General features: G+C 37.9%; 2 protein-coding genes across 6 annotated transcripts in view; both read left to right on the top strand.

The window, feature by feature from the left end:
• The window catches only part of LOC115422839 (neural cell adhesion molecule L1.1-like), a 58837-nt gene extending 55928 nt beyond the window's left edge, over positions 1–2909 (top strand). For all 4 annotated transcript variants that reach the window (XM_030139420.1, XM_030139419.1, XM_030139416.1 and 1 more), the window contains one exon: positions 7–2909. In XM_030139420.1, coding sequence (XP_029995280.1) covers positions 7–265 — 259 coding nt within the window. In that variant the 3' untranslated portion in view covers positions 266–2909. The remainder of the gene's footprint in view (positions 1–6) is intronic.
• A 2387-nt stretch (positions 2910–5296) lies between these two features.
• Positions 5297–26874, top strand: LOC115422768 (6-phosphofructo-2-kinase/fructose-2,6-bisphosphatase). Of its 2 annotated transcripts, none has more exons than XM_030139297.1 (14): positions 5297–5837; positions 12037–12162; positions 15783–15879; positions 16044–16110; positions 18118–18192; positions 18286–18342; positions 20186–20307; positions 22712–22919; positions 22994–23140; positions 23218–23322; positions 24729–24858; positions 25198–25260; positions 25784–25848; positions 25926–26874. In XM_030139297.1, the coding sequence occupies exons 1-14, from the start codon at positions 5756–5758 to the stop codon at positions 25983–25985; spliced, it is 1404 nt and encodes a 467-aa protein (XP_029995157.1). In that variant the 5' UTR covers positions 5297–5755; the 3' UTR covers positions 25986–26874. The 2 variants fall into 2 exon arrangements, with proteins under 2 accessions (XP_029995157.1, XP_029995156.1); XM_030139296.1 differs by lacking the exon at positions 5297–5837 and adding an exon at positions 11131–11298.
• The last annotated feature ends 138 nt before the right edge of the window (positions 26875–27012 follow it).

Raw genomic sequence — 27012 nt, 5'->3', positions numbered from 1 at the left:
TTCCAGTGATGCAGATGAAAAGCGGTCGGACAGTCAGCCGTCCCTCTGCGGGGACAGTAAACTGGGCAGCGACGACTCTCTGGCTGAATACGGGGACAGTGTGGACATCCAGTTTAACGAGGACGGCTCTTTCATTGGCCAGTACAGCGGCCGGGGGCCTGTTCCCCATGGCAACGAGAGCTCTGGTCCCGCCTCACCCGTTAACGCAGTCCCACCTCCACCCATCGCTCCATCCATGTCAACCATCCTGAACCGACCCAGCTAGACCCACACAAACCTAGACACACACCCAATAAATACACCAACACACACACACACACTGTCACACACACTGACAACACACAAAGGATCAGACCACTCCTGACTCCACTGCCTGTAATGTCATACATGTTGTCCAACACATACTATTTCAAAACATTCCACAGGTTTATGCAGTGAAGATGTTTACAGGATGTCTCGCCTTCTCTACTCCAAGTTTACACACACACACACAAACAGAAAAAAAACACACACTCACAGACACGCAACATTAAAAACCCGTCACTCTTCAATGAAAAAGAGAGAAAGGCAGAGGGAGGTAGAGGACAGGAAAGGACGCTGACGGCTTATGTGTTGAAGAGTGAAATGAAGGGGAGAGAAGTCACACCGTTTCTTGTATCCCCTGCATTATTTCAACCTGTATAAACATTTAGATATCATTTAATCTCACATTTTAAGTCTTTTTTTCCAATGTTACCTGATAAAGTCTTAATTTTCTGTTCATTTTTCACACTTTTTTGACTGTCATTGTCAAAATTCACCACTATATGTCTTTGTTTGTGCACTATTTATTTGGGTTTGTATGCATGCGTCTGGGAATGATTTTGCTCTTTATTGATGCGTGTGCGTTTGTCAGCCAAAACCTAAGATGCATGCCCCCTTGAGGCATTAATTACAGTTAGTTCGGTTGGTACTGTATTTAGCCTATGAGTTTTTAAAGAGTGTATGTGGGTGTGTGCTCGTGTGATTGTTTATGCTCTCCGTCGCTGCCCTGTAACTTGCACCGATGGGAGAACTGTTGCCTTAAGAGAGTCCAGTGAATCCTCCTCTCCTTCCTCTTTCTGTCCATCTGTCTGCCAATCATCCATTATTCCCCGCACCCATTTCCCTTCTCCATCACCGTCCTGTTTACTCCAGCAGGGAAAAGCAGGACCCGAATGGGATTACAGACAGAAAGACACTCCTATGCACACACATTGAACACACTCTGATGTAAGAGCAGATGCATACACGAAGCGGAGGTCTGTGGAATCCACGGGGAGAGTCGGTCCTCTGTAGCAAAACCCAACTGGACCCTCTGAAGAAGAGAGGGAGGATGGAGGAAGAGGAGAAAAAACAAGGAGGAGAAATAGAGAATCTGACGTATCGTTTTCTGAATGTAAATAGAACCTTGAGATTGTCATTTTTTTTTAATTTTCATCGCTTCTTTTATAAGATGATCAAATTGTAACTTTTTTATGATTTGTTGCTCTGTTTGCTTTTGTACTGCAGCATTCCTACGCTGATCTGCTGTAGCCTTTGTATCATACAAACCCCACCCACCGTCACCATCGTCTCCTCTTAGGTTCATCTTTTCCGCTCGTGTTGCTTAGTAGTCCAGAGACATTTAGAGAAGACTAGAGTAATAGACAAAGACCACCTTTCCCGTCATCGAGTTTCTTTATAGCGCTTAGAGATGCAGCAGAAAATATTGATTATTAAAAAGTTATGTCATAAATGTTAAAAATTACACCACCCGCCAAGGCAGTGCTTTCTAATGGACAATGATGAAATGGATTTATGTCTTCTGCAGGTCTAGATGGGACCAGTATTGGAAGTCCATCTACTATGAATAAAAGGGTTTGTTGTGTTGCCTTGGACTGACAGATGATTTTCCATGTTTTTGGATGCGGTTCTGAAGTTTTGCTCTGACGCGGGTGGAGCAGAGAGGGATCAGAGAGACAAGTCTGATGAGTTCAGAGAAAATCTGAAAAAGAGAGCGGGTTTCCCAAAAGGATCGGACTGAACAGAAATATCACAGCAGTAGAAGATGCCCTGAGTTTGTGCCAAGCAGTGCATTTCAGATTCGACACATTTTCATTTTCTGAGCTGTTTAATCAGTCATTGTCATCTGTGTGTCCCCGAATAATAATACTAACAAGATGTTGAGCATTTCTTGCACTGTTTTGTTTAGGAATTCAACTTGCTCTTTCAGGACACGTGAAAACAACCCAGCATTTATCAATCAGTGTAATAACTCATAGTCTAACCTCAAAAATGTTGCCTTGTCTCCCGGACCTCGGTCCAGCTTGTCCCTGGACCACCCCCCCTTCCAAACCCCCCACCCCACCCCAGTCTCTCTGCTCCCGTTTCTACGGCCCTGTCCGTCTGACCGTCTGCCCTCCCGTTTGCCTGTCTGTCTGTCGCAGCCTTCTTTTATAAATATAAACATGTTGGGAATAAAAAAACGCAACATAAAAAAAAACTACTTAAAAAAAAAAAGACAAAAAATTTAGTTATAAATAATACTACTGCTATGATAACAACAACAGTGCTATTATCAGTTACGATGACGTGTTCAGTATTGTCATCAGTAGTGATGATATGATCAGTAACACAGTTAAATAAATCACAGTATCACAGGATCTAGCAGGGATTTTTACAAGATTATGCTGGAGGTGGGAGGGCGGCTGTGATGTGTGTGTCTGTGTGGAGGCCGGGGGAGGGGACACACACATATGCAGAAGGGGTCGGGATGGTGGAGGGGTGTACTGCAATATTGAGGTGTGCTGATGTTGTACCTGCTTGTTGCATTGTGCGCTGTACTGTATCCGACAAACTAACCCCAGACTGTCAACTAATAAATAAACATGGACTACGCATATCCTGAACAGGCCTGTCCTTTACCTTTTTTTTTTTTTTTTTTTAACAAAATATGGGTAAGAAAAGATTCACATATACACAAAATAGAGTCTTGAAGTTTGGACTCAAATCAGACAAGTTAAGCTGAAGAGTAAAATCAGAAAAGAAAAATTTGACCAGAGGAGTACATTTCTTCATCCTAACTGTCACATGTATTTCCATAAAAATGAGATAATCTTCCATATGAAGACATGGGTGGATTGGGGTTATTCAGAGGTTGGAATAAGTCACAATCAAGTCTTGCAAAAGTCAAGCAAGTCATTGTTCAGGGCAAGAAAATGTCAAGTCATGCAAATGAAACCTGAGCTACAGTATATCAGTTACAAGCCCAGCTGAATAACAGTGGGAGATGAAATTAAAATATGCCTTTATACAGTAGATCTAAACAACGCTAAAGGGAATACAAAATGGAAGTAAATCGAATTCTAGCCTAAAATACTTACATACTTACAATGAACTCTTTAACCACACGCAAATGATTATACTATAAGCCTAGTTTCAATGAGATCAGTTTTGGAATACAATACATTTACTTGTAGTGGAGTATTTTCACTGTGTGTATTCGCACCTTTAATGAATTAACCAATACAATAAAGTACTGTGCAAAAGTCCTTAGTCAACATTATTGGTTTATTAAATTTCTAATGACCACATATATGCATGTATCAGTCTGTGTTAAGATCCAATCCTATATATATATATTATAAAAGGGAAGTGGACACTGTCTGTGTGTGTCTCAGGCATCACACAAAATGAAGAAAGAGCTAACTTCTGCAGTTTGGCATACTTCTGGATTTTTGGTCAGTGAAGAGACTAGCGAAAACAGCAAGTTGATAGGACCAATATTTTGGGAGATATTAGTGATTTTGGAATACAATAGCCTCCTAAAGGCCAATCACGCTGCTATGCCCAGATCACAGAATTATCATTGAACTGGATTACCCTACTGCAGATAAACAATAGGGTCACGTTGCCATGGTGTCAAATTTCATGTGCAGAAACAGATATGCCAGCTGAGAGGTTATTCAACTGAAAATGCCAGTGGAATTTACCAAGAAAGTAAAGAAAGTAAAGGAATGAACTGTATCAGAGGATCTAGAACCCGTGGTTCCCCACTGGTCCACGCACTATGTGAAGTATGTACTGCAGTAAAAACAAAAGTTTCAGTGTAAAAAACACCTTCTATAAACCAAAGATGTAGCATTTGGTGTGTTTGCATTAAATATGTCTTTAACCCTTTTGTTCAGTCAACATCAGATTTATTGCATTAATTTCCTTATGTTTGACACCAGGTTTCATTCAATACATGTCAGATGTTTCCAGCTGTTTGTGCTGCTTCTTGTCATGGGTCAGGGGTCACTCTAAATGACTTTAACCTTTACATTCCACATAGTTCAGTTTTTTTGTGTGACTTTTAAAGCTGTGCACATATTTAAAAGAAAAAAGAGAAATAAATATATTTGCTCATTTCAACCACTCAAAAGCAGCAAACCTAGAGATAGTCTAAGACTTCTGGACATTACTGTGTGTCATCTCACACTGCTGTCTGCACTATTATATCAAACCATAAAAATGTCTTCCAACTATTCCAGTGGTTTTTGTGTCATTAAATACTGATTTCTCAGTATCATTCAGAGCAGGATGATCTGCCAAGTCCTTCAAGCTGAGTTTTTTGTTAATGTCACCTAAGTATCAAGATAAAATAAGATCGTATAAGATAAGAAAACCTTTGTTTTGCCCACAATAGGGAAATGACAGCGTTACAACAGCAGAGTACAAGAGCAGTGGAAAAGAGTTCAAGGATCAAAAAATATTTAGATAAGCAGAGTGTAAAATACTAATATTATTATTATTATTATTATAATTAGTAATAGTAGTAGTAGTAGTAGTAGTAGTCGTAGTAGTAGTGGTAGTTAAATGTTTGACAATATTGTTCATGACATTTGTGCCAGTAAATCACAATAAATTCAACTGAAATGACAGTGACACAATCCAAAGTCAATAGAAGGAATGCAGAGGAGCAGGAAACAACAGGAGTTTACAACCTCTGACATTCAGATTTGCTCCAGTGCTTCTGTTCCTACAAAATGAGTTTTACCTTTTGGTTTAATGTGCTGGTATGTGTATGGTGTAAAATAACATAAGGTTTGGAGTTGACCTTAACTGACCCCACAGAATAACATGCTTTTTTTTTTTTTTTTTTTTTTAAATTCACCACTGCTGTGGGTTCAGCTTTCATTGGATGATCTACAGTGTATGTTTTAGCAGATGTCTGTATTTCTGCAAATGGACGTGAGCCCATACATGCACATGGTGGGCGCATATATTCATCATCATCATCATCATCATCCTCATCATCGTCGCTCCTGCAGGAAGCTGTGAGGACAGACGGGGCCATAGGGGGGAGGCGTGGCGGACAATGGGAGCATATTTGTGCAGAAACACCACGTAGGCTTGTGTTTACTGTCATGCAGGGAAGAAGGAAGACGTGGTACTGGGTAGCGAGGAGTTAAAACCAGAAGGGCTGCTTTCCCTGTCGCAGTAGGTGTGTATAACCGGCCAGTGGACGGAATACTAAACCGGAGGGAATCAAGAGGACCAACATTCAAGCTGTTTGGCAAAGCTGCAGCTCAGACCAGCACCGACCGACCGGACGAGCCGTTCATCCAAACGCACCGCAGCAACAGAACCAGCAGCAGCAGCAGCAAGGCATCATCTGTGTGTGCTCCATACATGCACACACACACACACACACACACACACCTTCCCCCCATTAACAGACACATATACATTCCGCTAAGAATAGATTTGGAGGATGAACGGCGCGGAGATTACGCAAGACGTGCCCGAGCCGCAGGGGGGCGCGGGGAGGACGCTCCGGTTTCAGCGGCCGCACGGTGAGACACACACACACACACACACATACACACACACACACACACACACACACACAGGTGGAATGTGTGTTGAAATATCAAACCACAGACTTGGTTATGTATTGTATGCACGTGCCCTCTTGCGCGTGCGCGACTGTGACGCAAACTGTTGATTGTTTCCATTGATTAATGAATGGGGTTATGTATGTGTGTGTGTGTGTGTGTGTGTGTGTGTGTGTGCGTGCACGCGCGCGCGCGTGTGTGTATGCATGTATATATGTGTATCTGTTTGTGTATGTTTATATGTATGTATGTGTATGTATATATGCGTGTGTATATGTTCATATGTATGTATGTGTGTGTATGTTTATATGTATGTATGTATGTATGTGTGTGTGTGTGTTTGTGTGTGTATGTACGAGGGCCGTTCAATAAGTTCATGGCCTCACCCAGAACAGAACAACACAGACTGATAACTTATATTTTATTTTTCAACATAATCTCCATTTACAGCAATGCACTTGGTCCATCGATGTTCAAGCATCACTATCCCATCACGAAAGAATGTAACATCCTGTATTATAACAACCAGTATTTCTGGGTGAGGCCATGAACTTATTGAACAGCCCTCGTATGTATGTATATGTGTGTATGTTTATATGTATGTATGTATGTATGTATGTATGTAGAATCAGCTTTTTTTGGCCAAGTCTCTCCACACAAACAAGGTGTTTGACCCCTTAGCTCTCATGTGTTTTAGATAAGTATATGCATATAAAATGTATAGTTATAGTTATGCAAATGGTGTACAGTATGAAAGGATAATAATGAGTAAAATGAACAAATGCATAAATCCTGTTGAAACTGTTGGACCAAACCCACTCCACAGCAGAACCACACACACTAAAACACTCCTAGCTGCACAGTGACGTAAGTATTCTGGAGTTTTGCTGTAGCCCATGAGATCTGGGGAGCTGCCTATCATATGATCCATGTGCTTGAGTCTGTCCCTTGGAGCAAACAGAGCTGAGTGGAGTGGAGTGGGGCAGGCGTGGTGCACGTCCCAGTCAGTGGGGGTAGTGCTGCAGAAAGGAAGTCCTAGAGAGAGGTTGTCCTTTATGCCAAAAGACACATGGCTGCTTGACTTCGAGGCGGTGTTGGGGAGTTATTTGTGGTGTGTGGGGGGGGGTCACATAACCAGTGACCCACGTGGGTTTAGGGTCTCTGTCAAAAGAAGCAATGGAGTCCAAGCAGAACGTGCCGGTGGTGCGGCGGCGGCGGCGCTGCGAGAGCACAGGTGAGGTTTAATCAGGATGTTATGGACAAAAATGTGATTAACACAGATCCCTCTCTGTTTTTCTCTCTGTGTTTTATTCCCCTGCTCGTTCACACACTCCCTCTCTTCTCATCCAATCACATAGCCTGCTGTGGGCTGCATGGCATGACCCAGCCTATAGTAAGTCACACTGCAAAAATTAAAATCTGACCAAGTGTATTTTTGTCATTTCTAGTCAAAATATCTCATTATACTTAAAATAAGGCATAATCATCTAAAGAGTAACTTTTCAGTGAGATAAAAGAGCTTGTTTTTAGACAATAGATCTTGAAAATCTTATCTTACCAAGATAATTTTCACTTGTTCCATTGGCAGATGTTTTTTGCTTGAATTAAGCAAAAAAAAAATGTTGAATTCAGCCAAAAAATCTGCCAATGGAACAATTGAAAATTATGTTGGTAAGATATCTTGAAATAAGATTTTCAAGATCAATTATCTAAAAGCAAGTTCTTATATCTCACTGAAAAGTTACTCTTTAGGTGATTGTCTTATTTTAAATGTGATGAGATAGTTTGACTAGAAATGAGAAAAAAACACTTGGTAAGATTTTGATGATTTTGCAGTGCATTTCCTCAGAAAACGGTGAAGTTGTTCCAAAAGCCTGGCATAGCAAGAACAACATATTAATGCAACCCACAAACCTGTTACATTACAACTCCAGCATAGAAAATTTACATTTAATCGTAAGTTATTATCAGTATGTACCAGAAAGATTTTATTAAATGTTTTATTACAGTCATTGGAGTTAAAGATTCATGTAACAGTGTCAATTTAACTATTAAGTGAAACTCAAATTATTTATTATTTCAATCAGATTTATTATTTTTGTGACATCTTATAACGTGTTTGAGTTGGTCTTTAACCTGATACTAATAACACTAATAACCAATACACCTGTCAGATACAGTTGTAGTTGTAAATGAAGACACATCTTGGATAAATGCACTCACAGCTATTTACACTTATGCTTTTATTTGTCACATTCTCCGAGACTAATATTTGGTAGAGAGGTCTTTAAATTGTGCAACTTGGGGTATCCTTCCACAAACGTAACACAATACTCTGCAGGAGTGTTTAGAGCGCTTACAACACTGTGTGAGGTCTGCAGGCACCGTCTAGGAACCTGCTTTTTCAGTTAAGCTCATAACTGTCTAGTTATGTCTGATTATAGTCAGAATTTTGTAGGTTTAGCGAAATTATTTCAAATTTCCAGTTAATTTTAGGATAATTGTGTGGCTCAAATATTCATTAGCGTTTTAGTTCTATCTTCTAGCAGATATTTTCAGATGAAGTCTCAGTATAGCTGCAGAATTATCACTATATATCTTAACTATGGCGTCAGTTTTACAAAGTCCACCAGTCGCTTTTACAACAAACGTGACGTTACCAATTTTGTGATTCATGTTTCATTTACAAGCCTCACCTTCTTCCTTCTTCCTCCGTAACATCGATCATTATAGTCAAACAGCTCTAGTCATTTTCCTTCAGATATTCCGCTGTGTCAAAGGGCCCATTTACAAACTTAAGTCTGTGCCTTCTTTTTAGTGCGGGCTCTATTTTCTTTTCTGGATGGAGATATTTTTGTGCCATTTACACCCATCATCGTCACCAGTACCTTAACTATTATCCTGTGATGCGTTTGAGGCTGTCTCTTCATCTCTGCTGGTCAGTATACATGTACTTTTTGGACAATCTGATGGTCCTGTAGAGTTAATATTCATGTAGTATTGCTTTTACAGATGAATGTAGTAGATTTAAATGTTTAGGCTTGGCTGATTTCTCTAGATTTTTGCGTAATGTCAAAGAAGTGACACTGGATCTGAATGGAGGCCCTAGTCTTGCATAACCAGACCTCATTTCACACTCCCTCCAGCGCTGGGGAAAGGTCTGACTCTGTGTTGTCATTCTGGAATAGGGTAGAAAACTATGGGTTGTCTGTATTTCTACAAACACAGGATGCAGTGACAGTGTCTTAGCAGAACTGTGCTAGAAAGAACAGGTTTTGGTACAGGATTTGTATGTTTGGATGTGGTATTGAAATGACTAAAACCCTGTAAAAGAAAGTGTCACATCATTATGTCAAAATGTAGCAACAGCCACAAAAGAGCTTGCAACTGAGGTATTTTCCATGATTTTAAGAAAGCAATAGCTCATTTAATTGAATTAATTTGAATATTTTCTACTCCTAGCATGGATGCAACTATTGTTAAATTCTTGTCCCATACATTTATTTAAAAAAAACTGCTTGGCTAAAATGACATGAGATAACTTTTTTTATGATGTGGCATTACATATAAATAAAATTTGATTGATTTGTTGATTGAATACCAGTGTTAATTTGTGTTTGTTCATTTTGTTTTTGTTGATATTTATCCCCCTTTGTGCTAAAGAAATAAAGAAATTATCATGCAAATTTATGAATCAACCTTTAATAACACTGGATTGCATATTCTGATCAGACTATCAGCTAAAATCTATGTGTGCGCCCCAGGAGAATGGAAGTTAAATGGAAGTAAACCTTTTTTTAATGCATTTTTAACTTGTCATGAGGAGATTTTAAAACGCCAAAAAGCCAAATTTCTGTCTGAAATTTTGTGTGTGTCTGTATATATGTGTATATATGTACATATATAAGATACATGAATGCAATGTAGCATTAAATGTAAGTTTCAGTGTGTGATAATGGCTGATCATTAAATATGTGGTTGGCAGTTTTAAATCCTGATTGCTGTTCTGATTCTGTCAGACGTAACTATACTGTTCTACTATATGGCTCATCTTACAAGTATCATGGGAGCGCCTATAACTGTGATACACTAGATGAGGGTACATCACACCTACAGCTTGAAGTATTTCTGATTATTATTAAGTTGAACCTAAACATGATAAAAATGTTCATGTCAGTTGTTGCTCGTAGTTCTCATGATAAATGAGCAAATGTATTTCTTTTAAGAAAGGATGTTTAGTCTTTCTGAGTAAGAATTGAAGAAATTCTTTTCTCTAGTTATTAGTGGTTTAAAATTATTATTTAAGGTCAGAACATGAGAAATATTTTAGAAATGAAGAAGTTGAACTTTTAAAACATTTATAATGAATTAAGAAATTTCAACTTTGAGTAAAATTAAACAAACTCTGAAGCACTTTGTAGGTATCAATGAGAATAGAAATATTTACCCTATATTAATGCTAAAAATGGACATTTTTATTAAGATATTTATCACAATATAAAATTATATTATTCAATTTGTCATTCTCTTTTTGTAGCCCAGCCTTGTGTTATCAATGAAACATACAAATCTAATATATGCAAATACTATTTTGGAGGGTTTTTTTTTTTTCTTTTGTTGTCTTTTTTTTTCCTTATGATTTTTGGCTCCTGCAGCTTTAAGAAAACTGAAACAGTGGTCTAAGTGCAGAGCTTAAGTAAATATTCTCAGATGACTTACAGCCCTGTGTGACCTGTTGATGATTGTAACAGATGTCAGTGGTCAAATACTCCATAACTGTATTGATCCCCTGTGGCCACACATGCACTTACACAAAGTACAAACAAATTAAATATAGTGTTTCTGTCTTCTGCTTGTGTCTGTTTCCTGTTTAATATTTTCAAACTCCACCTCATTGCCTGTCATACACATGCTGTTTTATAAGATTAAATTAGACGTTATCCAACAGAATCATAATGGAGCTGCTTGTCTGGTTTATTACTGGATTGTCACGCAATTCTGCTTCTCGTGCCGGGCAAAGAGCACGTTTAGTGTTGCACTTTGTGATTGGAAGGTGACCATTATTTAGGGCAGTACTGGGAAAATTAACATGACTGACAGGCTGCCTGTCCAATCACAGACACTCTATTGTCTGCCGTGAGCCAAACAGGTGAATGGACTGACTTCTGACTGAGGCTCCTCCCCTTCTGACATCATCACTGTGAGAAAGTTCAAAATCTCTGCGCTCACCTGGGAAAGCCGGTCTTTACTCTGAGTTTCTGTCAAACACACAGACTTGGACAGCACACTAGATCTGCCTACACTCACACACACCTGGCTCCTGAGGCCATGTCTCAGACACAAAGTACGCTCACTCAGACTCCTCTGGAGAAGACATGGGTGCCATGGATGAAGAGCAGAATGAGCCAACGCAGAGGCTGTGAGTACACATACATGGACCGTCGCTCATGTGGTTAATGAAGCGCATGCCACATGTAGAGCTCACAGACACATTCACACATGGATATGATATTGTTTTCCTCTGTGGCATCTAAAGCCAGTTTGACAAGTTGGCACTTGTGCTTCTGAGAAGGTGTGAATCATTTTCCTCAGAGGAGCCTCTCGTTAAAAATGGTTTTGTCCGCTTGTGTGACAACATGTGATTGGGATCAATGACAGATAGTTGAATTGAACCATTGGTGTGAGGGACCTGAAGGCCATTCACCCCAAAGTAGAGGGACATGACAGAGGAGGTCTTTGACTTCAGCTCCATGTGATTCTTCCCAATAGTGTCTTATAATTTAATCACTTTCTCTTTTGATTCAGCCTGAAGCCATGGGAGTTGTTTGTTAGTGTAAACATTTGACAACTACTGAATGAGATCCAAAGCAGGAGCAGTATTTTATTTCACCATTTCTTTTGATTAAAATATGTTGGACAGTCCAGCCGACTTTGGGTGACAGTGAGAAACGACATGCACATGATGTAAATAATGAGTGATGCAGGACTTTTGGTATCGTATGACAGTGTCTGTGGTACTAATCACGTTTTGCTTTCCCTGATCTGCAAACACAACAAATGACTTCTCCGTTAATGTAAAGTTTTAAAAGGATTCCGCAGATCTTTGAGTCGTGCATCAGATGAGCTTTAACACTTCATCTGCTTCTGTGTTTTTCAGCATCGGTGCCACAGTTCACCAACTCCCCAACTATGATAGTGATGGTGGGACTCCCAGCAAGAGGAAAAACCTACATCTCTAAGAAGCTCACCAGATACTTGAACTGGATCGGCGTTACAACAAAAGGTATCACTTGACTGGATAGAATTACAAATGTACACTACAACTCACATTTCACTAGGACTCACACACCATATGATTTAGACCTCATAAAATGTACTTTAAATGAAAATGCATTTTTCTTGTTAACTGATGACAGTGGTGGTTTTAAAACTTTGTGTGCCAAAACCACAAGGCACACCTGTGTACATGTTCTCTGCAAAATAATCCTGTATAATTTCCGCAAACATCAACTATTTAATGACAGATTTCCTTTTTAAGATACAGAAATTGGGTCTGAATTAGAAAATGAGGGTGTACAAACAATCTAGCAGCAGCCAAGGGGACAGATAGAAGAGGAAATTCCTTGACCAGGTATATTTTTATCAGTCAAAATGTGTGCATGTTAGGTAGTATTAGAATTTAGCTGGTGCTTGAAAACCTGTTGTACAAGAATATGGTAGATTTCGCCAGTAACAATTTAAGATGCAGATAATGTCTCTGCAATGACATGCCATCCTAGGAACAATCATGCATATCTGCTTGAGATTTTGTTTTGGACTCAGGAAGAAATCTCAAAAAGATGCGTATTTTCAACCTTTGATTGTCAAAATTTGGCTCCAAATGTTGACACTGTACATGTATGTGGTAAATTAGAATTGAATCAGATGAGGTTTGACTTCAGTGAAGAAAAATATTGATGTTTTTGCAGGGTTATATGCAGTTACAGTGGGAAGAAAAAGGGAATTAAAGACAGTGAGAGTGAATCAAAGGTCAAAGTGATGAGGTTAAGAGGTCTGGTATGTAGTTATCAATGACAAAAGGATGTTATTTTCAAAAGATGAGCACAGAAGGGAGCAGGAGACATAGTGGAGGGAGTGGTTTCCATGTGGTCAAAGACTCATAGCATATTAAAAGAACAAACTGTTTTCCAGCAATTAGTCTTTTGTATTCAATGTCTGGTTAATCAAGACAAGCACTTCATTAGAGAAAGCTGGCAACTACTGAAGCAACTAATTCAGATGCAAAATAAAACAAAAATGACCTAATTCCAGAACTGGGATATGATTTTTAAAAATATCACCCCCTGTTTAACCCAGAAAGACCCAGTGCTACTTTTGCAAAAGTTTGCAATTGCAAAATAGTTTTTTCTCTATATTTAACTTTTCTTACGTGATTTATCACCATTTATTCTAATATTATGCTCTGTGTTTTGCATTTTTAAGTGAAAATCAAATATTTTCCTGAATGTAATCTACTGATCATGTAGATGTGCATTGAAGCTCAAATTAAAGTTGAGGGTTTTTATATCAGAAACACAGAAAACTGAAGAAAATGTGACTTCTTTAGTAAAATCTATCAATAACTGAACATAAATCAAGTGTTTCCATCCACTGTCATTAATCCAACTCCATGGGTTTTACTGGTGAATCAATTTTGTAGAAGATGACAATGTTTCCACGGTAACTATTGAGCCTCTGAACATCCAAATAGGTCATATTTGATAACCATGAAAAGATGGCAAACTGTATTTTACACCAATTATTTACATGTATTGATAGGATTAGTGGATCAATAGGTATTAAACAATTTATATCAGTAGATGGTTTTGGTCAGCAGTGGATGTTTGGGTCTTTATGGGTTAAAAAAAAGGCATTTTTTTCCTGACCTTTACCTTTGGGCTTGAGGGGCCATTATTGAATCATCTATTGACACTGAGCCTGTTCACATGCACTTTCAAATCTGATCAGTGTTCAATAACAGCATTTATCTAGTTATGAGAAATCAGATGAACAGACCTGGATTTCTCACAAATACTCAGATGTCTTTGTGGATGTATGCCTATTAATCTAGTTTATTTCATTCTTTGACATCAGCATGTGTAATAATAATAATTAAAAAAAAAAGGTCTACTGTCAGTACATACGCATGTACTCCAAAAGAAATCTAATAATGGACTGAAACGTGTAAACCTGGGCTTTTCGATCATCCCTTTTCTGAAGGGCATGTAAATGCACCAGATCAGATTATTCCAATAATCTGGTTACTACAGTTATCAGATTTGAATAGATATGTAAACAGGCACACTGTCATCTGGACCTCACACAAAAATAATCACTATGGTTTGTTGTAAATATTACAGATGCTCTAGTGAAAGAATAAGAAAAGGGATGACGTCTGTGGACCATATGGTCCACAGCTGGAGACCATTTGGAATTTCCCCTTGTGGGACTAATAAAAGACTATCTTATCTTGTCTATCCATCAACATGGATTTGGCAAGATGGAGATGAACCAACTGAGATGTGATGATGTGGATTTTCAACTTAAATTCAAGGCGTTTAACAAATATTGTATTAGCTGTTAAGGAATTACAACAATTTTAAAGAAAGTCCCTTTATTTTTCAGAGGCTCAAAAGTAAGTGGACAAACTGGCTGACAAGTGTCTTATACGTACCTGACTGTATGTATTTACACAAAGCAAAAAAAGCATTCCTTTACATGACCTCCGTGGCTATCGAAGTATAGGTTTCTGAGTTTCTTCAATTCACTTGAATGCACCCTGAGTTTATGAGCTGTACCTGAAAGCATCATGTCCTTCGTAGTATCTGTAGGTGTCCGACACAGATCAACTTGACAAACTGTGTTAATTTCAGACCCTGTAAAAATGAGTTGTGTTGTGAAGTTTAAAGATAAAGACCCAGTGCTACTTCTGTGGTAGTTCCAAAATGAAATTTTTCTCTATTTTTAACCTTTCTCAAGTGATTTGTTACCATTTATTGTAATATTATTCTCTGTATTTTGCGTTTTAAGTGAAAATTGCCTGTTTTCCCATATTTAATGTACTAATCATGTAGGTGTTCATAAAAGCTTATATTACAGTTGAGGATTATTATATCAGTTTAATTACCTCCGCCAAGGAGGTTATGTTTTTGCCAGGGTTTGTTTGTCTGTCTGTCTGTTTGTCTGTCCATTGGTGTGCAACATAACTCAAAAAGTTATGGACAGATTTTGATGAAATTTTCAGGGTTTGTTGGAAATGGGATAAGGAAGAAATGATTAACTTTTGGGGGTGATCGGGGGTGGGGGTGGGGGGCACTGATCAGCCTTGGCGGAGGTCTGCGCTCTGAGTGCGTCTAGTTTATTTTGTTTTACTTTATTTTATTTTCATTCATCATCTGAACCCACTTTATCCTCACAAGGGGCATGGGAGAAAACTGAAGCTAAAGTGACTTTTTCAGTAAAATATATCATTAACTGAACATAAACCCAGTGTGTCCATTCACTGTCACTAATCAAACTACATAGGTTTTACAGGTGAATCAATGTTGTAGAAGATGATGGTGTTTCCACATTCACTATGGAGCCCCTGAACGTCCAAATGGGTCATATCTGATGACCATGAAAAGATGATAAACTGCATTTTACACCAATTATTTACATGTATTAATAGGATTAGTGGATGAACAGGTATTAAACAGTTTATATCAGTAAATGATTTTGGTCACCAGTGGATGTCTGGGTCTTTATGGGTTAAATCCACTTTTTCTATAGTTATGTATTTCAGTGATGATTGTCACTTTGAGAATCGCTGCAGTACGGGGATACATTTCTGCATAGTCACATCACTCCTCTTTATTTTTTCAGTGTTTAACGTTGGGCAGTACAGGAGAAACGCCACTCAATCCTACAACAGCTTTGAGTTCTTCAGACCCGACAACACAGAGGCCATGAAGATTCGCAAGTATGAACCCAACAGAAATCTGTTACTGTTCGTGTTTCATCTACTTTAAATAGAAACTAGTTAAATATGCATGAAATCAGCATTGATTTGTGCTGTATATTGGCTTTTTTTTCTTTTTTGTAATATTACAATATTAATGGTTTTTATTCTATTTGTGTGGACAGGGCGTGTGCGTTGGCTGCTCTGAAAGATGTGTGTGACTACTTCACCATAGGCCTGGGTCAGGTTGTGGTGAGTGGAATCTTATACTGAATATTTAATCTAGAAATTGCTGGTTATCTTTGGCTCATGTCTCGCTTCACTCGACACATGAAAAATGTTCAGCCCCATTATCTTCAGTTATGAACCGTCTCCAAAATGAAACCTATGTTATCACACAGGGGCAAAAATGGTGTCAATCAGAAATCACTCGTAGGCCTCAAACTGGGTCACAATGGCGCAGTAAGACAGGTTTGAACAGGTGTAATAGTCATCACACACCCATTAACAGAATTGCTAATCTCTAATGAACCGACCATATATTCTTGGGTAAAATCAAGACTCAAAGCGCAAGATGACAGTTAGAGCTGCAACCAATTAATCGGCTCAAAGTGATCCAAAAAAATCATTCAACCACAATTCTCCTGAATCAAAGCTTTGTTTCCTTCATTTCTCTGCTGTTAAACATTGGTTCCATTGTTGTGTTTGACACGGACGCTTATTGTGACGCACAAAGAAGCTTCAATTCAGGAAAACTGCAATAGAATATTTCCCTAAAATCAATTCGAGTCGATTAATCGAATCGTGAGTTTTTGCATTCGCTTCAAGCACCTAATCGATTAATCGGTTGCAGCTGTAATGACAGTGCTTTTGCCTTCAAACCTTTGGCTTTGAACAAACCCAAGGAGATAAGTCACACAGAATTAGTAACTTCACTTAAATCCGTTTTTTTCCCCTTTTTTTTCTGTCAATCATTTTATTGATAAATGAATCACAAAAAACACTCATGATTACAATTTGTCCTCATTTTGAAAATTGCACTTAAATCACTTTTTAACTCTTAAAGACTCTGTGCTACTTTTGTGTCAGGTCCCAAATTATTTTTTCTCTCTATTTGACCTTTCTGAAATGATTATGACTATTTATTTTGCATTTTTTTCAGTGAAAATCAAGTATTTTCCTATGTTCAATTTACTGATCATGTAGATGTTCATCAAAACTCAGATTAAAATTGATTATTATATCAGAAACAGAGAAAACTGAAGAAAAGTGACCTTTTTTGCAAAATATATCATTAACTGAACATAAACTGTCTCCATCCACTGTCATTTGTCAAAATACATGGGTTTTTCTGGTGAATCAATTTTGTAGAAGATGACGGTGTTTCCTCTGAACGGGTCATAACTGATGACCATGAAAAAATAACAAACTGCATTGTACCTCAACTATTTCAACATATTGATTGGATTAGTGTTTTAGAAGTTATTAAACATTTCAAATTGGTGGATGATTTTAGTTGCTAGTAGCTGTTTGAGTCTTCGAGGGTTAAATCCCATTTCATGCTCCCTTTTTGTGACGTCATCTATTGTTTTATTGCTTTTAGTTGCCTTTTGAGATGATGTCTTTTATTGTTTTATTCTTTTTGTTTTATTACTTTTACTTTGTAATGTTTTTTTTGCATTTACCATTTTAATTGTCTTCACTTCTTTACTCTCATATCTCTATCTAGCATCTTTTTGTACTTTCTGTTGACTTCATCTGTGTTTTCTTTTGCCTGATGATTTTACACTCTGATATGTTCCTGTCTTTACTTTGTTAAAACAGTTTGTAAAGGTTTGCCTTAAGTTTCCATGCAAATAAAATTATTATTATTATCATTATTAGTATTAGTATTATTATTATTATTATTTAACCAGCTCATTAAGGTAATAAAATCTCTTTCAACAGTGTTCTGGCCAAGATGACAGCAGCAGAAGCAGCACTATAAAAGTCAATTCTAAAACCATACATTAAACACTAAACTAAGAACATATATATAAAACACTATCATTAATTTAAAAGGTACTAAAAGTATCAGAACAATGTTTCTTAAAAGCATCTCAAAGCAAATCGATTATTGTTCCATTTTATATGATGACAAAATGTTTACATTTTCTTATGCATTACTGTTTTCTGTGTATTTTTTTTTTTTGACAAACCTAGAAGATGAAAATTCAGCCTAACAAAAATAAAAACACATTTGACATTTGTTCCCATCAGGTTTTTGATGCCACAAACACCACCCCAGATCGCAGAGAGCTCCTTCTCAGCTTTGCCAAAGAAAATGGTTACAAGGTTTGTTATTTTTCTAATCTATTAAAACATAAATCAAAAAATTTTAATGCTTTTAATGTGTGCCACTCTCTTCATGTGTTCTCTCTCCTCCAGGTTTTCTTTGTGGAGTCGATATGTGACGACCCTGAAATCATTGAAGAGAACATTAAAGTAGGTTAAATGTGTCTGCTCTTATGTTCAGGAAGTTGTGGTTCCAACTTCCCTGCGAGAGCCCAGTTTAGAGCCAAAAGCTGCTCAAAGCCAAGACCCAGTTTGACTTTTATTTATTATTAGTGAAACACACTGAAGTAAGCGGGAGACGCTGGCACAGAAAATACCAGGTCATGTGTGTCCTGATCAAATCTGGTGTGGCTCTTTTTTATTTCCAAAACAAGACCGTTTGGACATATGGAAACTGTCTGTCCTGCTGTTTTCAGTCTTTTCCTTCCTCTTTTTGTTTTTCCAGGTCATTTCAGTTGAATTTGATGTAGTTCATTTCATGTCTTTTTGAGGGATTCAATTCAATTTAGTTTTCTTGTAGAGCCCTGTATCACAACAAGGTTGCCTCACAGGGCTTTACAGAATTAGTTGGATATGAAAACAAACAACAGTCAAATAAACAGCAGATTAGGGAGATGGATTAATGTCCAGGGCATCCCTCATCCTTAAATCCTCCTTCTCCGCAAGGACAAAGTCCAAAAACCCACTGGGAAAAGAGAAACCCCAGGGAGAACCACAGTGAAGGAGAGCTCCACTCCCATGGACGGACAGGCTATAGATGAGCCAGGACTGATGGACGTCCATTTGCAGATGTAGTAAAGATGCAGTAGGGTGGGGGCACATGAGGGGGTCCATCTCAGATCCCGTCGTCATTGGGCCCCAGGCAGCAGTCATGTAAAATTTATGACCGCAAGTGGGACACAACTCGGGTCTCTTTGACGGTCTTCCCGATTATACTCCTGGAGTTGGATTTATGTCTCTGTACTCCCATCTATGTAGTGGAGCGTCGCTGAGTAACAGCCACACAGAACCAAAGACAAACTCAGAGATCAAGCAGAATTCGGGCCACATAAAGTGTTTATTCATACACAAAATAAACACTGAGTTGACATCTGCAGAAACAACTGACTTTTTGCTCTGGGAGGCTGCTTTTATTTGACCAAAAATAGGTTGGGTTTTAGGTACAGACCATACCCCTATGTTCCCTTTTTTTATCATATTTTGAATATTAATCTAGTTATGCCAGAAGCCCATCTTCTTGGCTTCGTCTCCGATAGGGTAAGTTTTTACTGGTGTCTGTCTGGATTGGGCAGCATGCAACTACTTCCCAGTATTAGTTTATCATATATAAATATGTAACTTTTTCCCTGAATATCCAAAATTTCCTCTCACGTGTACTTTTTTTGTCCACCACATTTTGAAAACTTTCCATGGGCGCACGTGTCTTTTTGTAGCGGTTCTCCCAGAAAAAAAAGTCAGCCACTCTGGTACAATCTTCACATTACACTAAGAATAACTTCTGACATGCAAATGAATACATGTTAAATACTTTTGAATACAAATTGAATACTTTTGATTAAAATACTGGTTTCTGACACCACACGGCTACAACTGAAACAGTTGCCACTCTCCCAGAGGGGAGTGGGGAAAAGGGACACCAGGTGAATAGTGATGATGAGGGATTCATTTGTTTGTTTTATTGTTTTATTTCAGTCTGAAGAACAAACACAGTCCCCAGATCCACCCAATCCATAGATCCAAGAATCGCTCCATGAAACGAAAATTTATAATACAAACTTCACTAATTAAATAGTTAATTTATACAGTCAGACTGAAAAGGAGTAGGCTGAAGTTTTCGGCTGATTTTGCCTGCCCTTTATACAATATCTTACAGCACGTCTTCAGCTTTAACGAACACAACATATTCACACTGATTCTGATAAGTGTTGTAATTCAAATGAAAGATGCCTGTGTGATTTATATCCTGTGTTTCTCTTCTTATTCACAAAAACAGCAAGTGAAGTTGAGCAGTCCTGACTATGTGGGCTGTGACAAAGACGAAGCTGTGGCCGACTTTCTGAAGAGGATTGAATGTTACAAACTGACCTATGTCCCTCTGGATGACATCAAGGACAGGTGACTGCATCCGCAAAGCCAGAAAACACGATCTGGATGGAAGTGACATATCTGGTGACATGCAGACAGAGATTCACTTAGTGATTATCAGACACCTCCTATCAAAGTAGGATCACACTGGCACAGGATTTGATAAGATGAGGACAACAATCAAGTTCACTGTACCTGCCAAGTTGGCCTGACCTCAGATCAGATTAGTTTTGTTTTGATGACATGCCAGAACTGGAGAAAGGACTGAACGCATTATAATGTTGGAACAACGGAAAAAGTGTTTAAACCTTTCACACTCATCTCTGGAGGCATGAAGCCAAGGAAGGATAGAACATCTATGGGCTTATTATTGGTGCCCTGGACAAGACTGGAATTGGAATACATAAAAAATAATAACAGAAATTCAAAATATTCCATGACAAAGGTTAAAATGCAGATTACAGAGTTAATGCAGAACGTAAAGGAACACATAGGACTACAACATCTGGTACATGTGCTTAATATCTGACATATCTGGATTTCTATACTGTAAAATTATCAGCGGTTTCATCAAATGACACTTGCCTTTAAACTTCATGATTTCTACTTATTAATGCAAGACCATTAAGACGCTCCTGAAACACTGTGGATCTCAGGTGGGTTTTGATCAGTTTCAATTTGGAGAAACTCCTCCAGTAGCAGAGAGGACATGGATACATTTATCTAAATATCAGTGAGAGATTTTCTTATGATCAGACAAGTAGAATTGAAGAAAGATGTTGTTTTTTTTTACCTGCTATGGGGAGAAAAACTTCTTTCCTCAATTCTATTTGTCTGAAGAAGAGTCTGAACAAGAAAATCTCAAACTAATATTTGGAATGGAAGACATGACGAACGTAATCAATCTACATTTATCTAAGTCTTTTTTTTTTCTCGTCAAAAAAAGAAAACAAAAACGTCAGGACTCATGGAGACCACAATACTTGCACGTACATGCTTCGGAGAGGTCATTTTATGTTTGCTGTCTAACACTTTGGGCTTCCTGCAAATTTTTCCTGAATGTATCTGGACAGAAAGCAGCTATTAACCTCTTAACATTATAAGCAAAAAAATATAGGAGCAATTATACAGATAAAAATTGCATTAGAATGGAAGCGAAAAGGCCAGGTCTGCCTCATTGCATGATGCAAACCTTCACTTTCAGTGTGTATGTTGTTAGCTCAGGGGTTATTATTGTTGATTCATGTGGTGAGGGGGTATCTTAACCCTTAGGGGTCTGAGCCTATTTTGGCCGTTTTTGAGTACTGTTGATTTTGCCTTTATATACTGTATAAAGAAATGTTTACTATACCCATGTTTGGTATCTTTTTTTTCAGCTTTTACAACTTCATCTATCTCGTCTATTACTTTTTTACTTTAACCTACTATAGCAACACAGAAGGACAAAAAACACTCACACACACAAAAAAATCAGATTTGAAGAATTTATATAATTTATTACATAAATAACACAAAGATGCTTAACAAACCTTTTCAGAGACTTTAAAAGTGAATATTGGTCCCAAATATTAGGTACATAAAATCAAAATTGTAATAAATTAAAACTATACTCAAATATTTGACATAGAAGCATATCTTTAAATTGGGGTTTTCTCCAGTTTTCTCCCACCTCCCCCCACTTCTGGTCCTCCTGGTTTCCGCATCCAGTTCAGGTGGGGTCATCCTCATCCTTACCTGCAATGCTAATGCAGTGTGTGGATTAGAATCTGCAGATTCGGCCAGTTTTTTCCCATTTTGAAAAAGGACAAAAAATGACGAAGATATAGTAGAAATATAACACCCCCCCACCTCATTTTCTTACTTTTATTCATGTTTGTTTGCTCAGGTTTCAAAATGTCATATCTCCGCTTGTATTTGCTCTATCAACATCAAATGAAAAGTGGCAGAGTGTTTCCAGTCCGCACTTTCGAATGCAGTCGTTCCCTGGTCTACTTCTAACGCTACCACGTGTTGAAAATATCATGTGTTTCAGTCACGGGGCTGTCATCATGGACCCCTAAGGGTTAATAATGCAGGATGCTAAAAGGAAGGAAAATATTAACTGAAATAATTAGCCAGTGTCATATTTATTCCATACTTCAACAATTTTCTTTAGATTTGTGGAGGGTTTAGGTGTGGCAATGACATTTTGTTGTTGAAATGATGTGCATGATTTTACAGCTGTATTGTTAAAATATCTAGAAAATGACATATTTTTACTGATAAATCAACGCACAATTCCAATTTCATGAACAATTTAAAAAAAAAAAAAAGCCAATTTAGGGTAATTTTGCTGACGTTTCTGGCTAAATCTCTGTTTTGTTGAGCTTTGGTGTCCACATGTTACGATGGTGTGGTTATAAAAAATGTTCTTTCTGTCTTTTTCTTCATGTAGGAACTTATCTTATATCAAGATCTTCAATGTGGGCAGTAGGTACCTAGTGAACAGAGTGCAGGACCACATCCAGAGCAGAATAGTCTACTACCTCATGAACATCCATGTCACGCCGAGATCCATCTACCTGAGCCGCCACGGAGAGAGTGAACTCAACCTCGTGGGTCGGATCGGAGGAGATTCTGGACTCTCACAACGCGGGGCAAACGTAAGAAATCATTATATACAGGAGATACTGTTTTTATCTCCGTCATGTAACGTCATCTTGTCGGTGTCTTTCAGTTTGCCAATGCTCTTGGTACGTACATGCGTGGTCAGTGTATCCGAGACTTAAAGGTGTGGACCAGCCACATGAAGAGGACCATCCAGACCGCAGAGGCTCTGGGGGTCCAGTATGAACAGTGGAAGGCCCTTAATGAAATAGATGCTGTGAGTCAGTATTTACATCTGCAGTAAATAAAGTCATGTTTGTCGTTCATGTGTAACCCCTGTTGATCCTCCATCAGGGAGTATGTGAGGAGATGACCTATGAAGAGATCCAGGAGAATTACCCAGAAGAATTTGCACTGAGGGACCAAGACAAGTATCGCTACCGTTACCCAAAAGGAGAGGTGAGGCTTTGTCATCATTTTTGACCCATGACACAGGATCCTCCTCTGCATCTGGGAACTGAAGTGATTTCTTAACCGTGATGAGGCTGAAACCAAACAGCTGGACGAGGTCAAACCTGGGTCATGAGGACTCATCTCTGACCCATGTGCTACTTTAATATCATGCTTCCCAGACTACACTCATGATAAATTAAAGAGCACATTGCTGCAGCTTTTGTAGGTTTAAACCAGTGTTGTCAAACATACGTCCTGCGGGCCAAAACCAGACCACCAAAAAGTCTGATCCGGCCCACGGGATGAACTTGCAAAGTGATTATATTAACACTCAGTTCAAGGACCACATACAGCCAAATTAGATCTCAAATGGCCAGACCAGTAAAAACTATATCATAATACTGGAAGGTCTCAGAGTGGCTGTGTGTGTGTGTGTGTGTGTGTGTGTGTGTGTGTGTGTGTGTCAGCAAGATTCTGACAAATGGAGATGTTTTTAACTGGTACCTACAGTTGAGGAATAGTCCCATCTCCACTTTAAATATCTCGGCAAGTTGATAGGACCAATATTTTTGGAGATATTAGTCATTTTTGAATATAATAGTCTTATAATCACATAACTCAGACCGGAAGTGCAGTACCACGCTGCACGATGGGAAATCAAGTTAAAAACAGGAACAATGCATTTACTAGCTTCGGTCCCTGCATATCAGTATTAATAGGACCCGAGGTTCCCCACGGATGTCTTGGCAAGTTGATAGGACCAATATTTTTGGAGATATTAGTCATTTTGGAATACAATTGCCTTACAATCACTGTAGCACAGTACTACACTGCATGATGGGTTAAAAGTTAAAGTTAAAAACAGGAACACGGCATTTACTCCTGTAGTCCCGACATATCAGTATTAACATTAGCACCTGCAGTCGTATGGCCTGTACATACTGAGGGACATTTGAGAGACAGAGAGACTGATACATATAGAGAGAGATACTTATGTAGAACTCCCGCCAGCCCCCCCCCCCCGAATACAATTTACATTTACAAACTACTTTCACAAAAAATGTGGATAACCTGAACAGCTTGATATTTCTTTAAAAAAAAGGAAGTGGAATTTTAACAATTCTAGCTTGTTGCTAAATGTTTTGTCTTTGTAAATCCACTGCGATCTGTGAGTTGTAATGCATGAATGTAAATGATTATCTGAGGCATAATATCCTTTTATTCACATCCTTTTATTCACTATTCACATTTTTTTGTAAAAGAATAGTTTGTAAATGTCAAATTTTCCATCTAATTTTACTATTTTGCACAAAAACAAGGATAAGAAATTTGGAGTTGTCATTATTTGCCTTTTTTTTTTGCTGCAAATTTTTGCAGTGTGTTTACACATTGATATTGTCTCTGGGTTCCAGTCGTATGAAGACCTCGTCCAGCGTCTGGAGCCAGTCATCATGGAGCTGGAAAGGCAGGAGAACGTCTTAGTCATCTGTCACCAGGCTGTTATGAGATGTCTGCTCGCTTACTTCTTAGACAAGAGTGCAGGTGAGATGAGTTCTTTCTACTTGCACTAAAACCATCCAAGTTTTACTTTGAGTGTAGTCTTGCATAACTATTTTAATGACCAATTTAAAAAAGACAGAAAAAACACACAAATGAAATCTCTTAAATATGCTGAGTGTTAATGATTTTAGCCACTGTTGTAAATAATTAGTGTTTGATTTACTCACCTCTCTGAAGACATGGATTTAGGGCTTGTTCAGTTTTTCTTGTGCTTTATCATTTTATGCACTGATGTAATTTCACAGATTAAAACTACAAAATGATTTCTGACTATTTGTATCTTAACTTTAACTGAACTTTTTCTTTTCCTTTGTGTAAAAGATGAGCTGCCGTACCTGAAGTGTCCTCTCCACACCGTTCTAAAGCTCACACCAGTCGCCTACGGTCAGTTTTTATGATCTACATCTTATGTGATGACGGCTTTATCTCATTTCTCTTAAATATGTTTTCTTTTTTGTTTGACTTGTTTCAATATATTGGAGTGTCCTTTTGGATCTGGAATCTTTTTTGCCTACTTACATATGAAGTGAAGTCTATCTATATGCATAATATGGCTATGAAATGGACAGAGTTTATTTTTGATATGTATAATATTTTTTTCCGTTTTGTGCAGGATCGTTTAGAATTTATTCAGACGTGTAAGATTTGTTAAGGTACTTTGTGGAACTGACATGGGACTTTATGATCAGTAGAAAAAGATGGGGTAAGGGGGCAGGAGTATATAAGTTGTAATACATCCCGCTCCTTTTTGAATGTTTTTTTAAAAACTTTTTCTTTTTTTTCCTTTGTTGTTTTTGTTTTTTTTAATATTCAGAATAAAAAAATGAAAAAATCTTTAATTTTCACTCATCATGCACCTTTTTTTACCATAACCTCACTGCACTGCTTTGTGTTTTTTTTCTCTTAGGGTGTAAAGTAGAGTCTGTCTTCCTCAACGTTGAAGCTGTCAACACACACAGGGACAAACCAGTGGTGGGTAAAAATACACACAGGCATACTGAATAAAATACACAAATCTGTAATATTTACATTGTTATTTATATTTTTAGAACGTGGATGTTGACAGAGACACGGCAGACGCCTTGGAGACTGTGCCCGATCACATTTAGAGGAGTTTCATTTCAATCTGCCCTGATGTAAAGTGGCCTTTTCTCCATTGAAATAATCATACTGATCATTTTTATTGTGGTCACTTTTAGGAAATAGGAAACTTTGTGATGGAGGAACTTGAGACATGGCAGCCTATTTCCATTGTAAATGCACTTTATAATGCGGGGCTCAGGCCAAACGTCTGTGATATGAAGTTTCCTTTACTGTGAAAAATGAACTACTGATGAATAAGTGACCAGTATCACTGTTCAGATACTCTTTAGTGTAGTCCCTCGTCTTCCCGTCATTTCATTCGTCTAATCACTGTCTGTGTTCATTCTTTTTGTCACCGTTACCTTTAATTAGGACTAAGTGATACAAATTTTTTTTTGTGCTGTGGATAATTTACAAGTAATTTCCTTGTATCGTATATGTGTAATGCCAACAACAAAACACCACTCGCACGAAAGTAGATGTGCATTAGTTGTTAGAAAATTATTTAAATAAAAAAAAAAAAAAGCACCACTTGTAGGTAGAAATAGGAGGAACATTCACGATTAATACAGCTTTGGAAATAATTATTAGACCACATAAGTTCATCCTCAAGTAGTTTAATACAACAGACATGATAAAATGTGAAAATTGCAAATATATTTTATAAATTATGTATAAAATCCTCAAATATTGAAATTTTTAAAGTGTGAATTTTACACTGGATGACTCACCTTCATAATGTGGATCAGCCACAGATATAAAGTTAAGACAGTCCAAAGTCATTTAGAAATCAAACAAAAGGAAACAATTGCATGATGAGAAGATGAATGTTTTAGTTTTTTATGAAGAGGACAATTTGAGTTGCTGCATTACAACACCCTGAAGAAAATTTGGCCCGATTCCACCAAGATCCAGGAAAAAGGGAAAGTCAGATGACACATTTCAACATCACATCAAAGTAGTTCAGTAATTGTTTCCAAAGCTGTATATTGCAACATTTAGATTTTTTTTTTTCGAGCAATAACGTCTCAAGAGGAAGAACTAATCTTATTT

Source organism: Sphaeramia orbicularis, chromosome 7, assembly GCF_902148855.1.
Source record: "Sphaeramia orbicularis chromosome 7, fSphaOr1.1, whole genome shotgun sequence".
Lineage (NCBI taxonomy): Eukaryota > Metazoa > Chordata > Actinopteri > Kurtiformes > Apogonidae > Sphaeramia > Sphaeramia orbicularis.
This window is presented reverse-complemented; position numbering and strand designations above follow the sequence as displayed.

Excerpts from the sequence above, each read along its gene's own strand:
- LOC115422768 (XM_030139296.1), top strand. The coding sequence starts at position 11,208 with ATGTCTCAGACACAAAGTACGCTCACTCAGACTCCTCTGGAGAAGACA. Across the intron at positions 18,193-18,285 it reads CCAAAGAAAATGGTTACAAG|GTTTTCTTTGTGGAGTCGAT; the intron begins GTTTGTTATTTT and ends TCTCTCCTCCAG. Across the intron at positions 25,849-25,925 it reads CACACAGGGACAAACCAGTG|AACGTGGATGTTGACAGAGA; the intron begins GTGGGTAAAAAT and ends TTATATTTTTAG.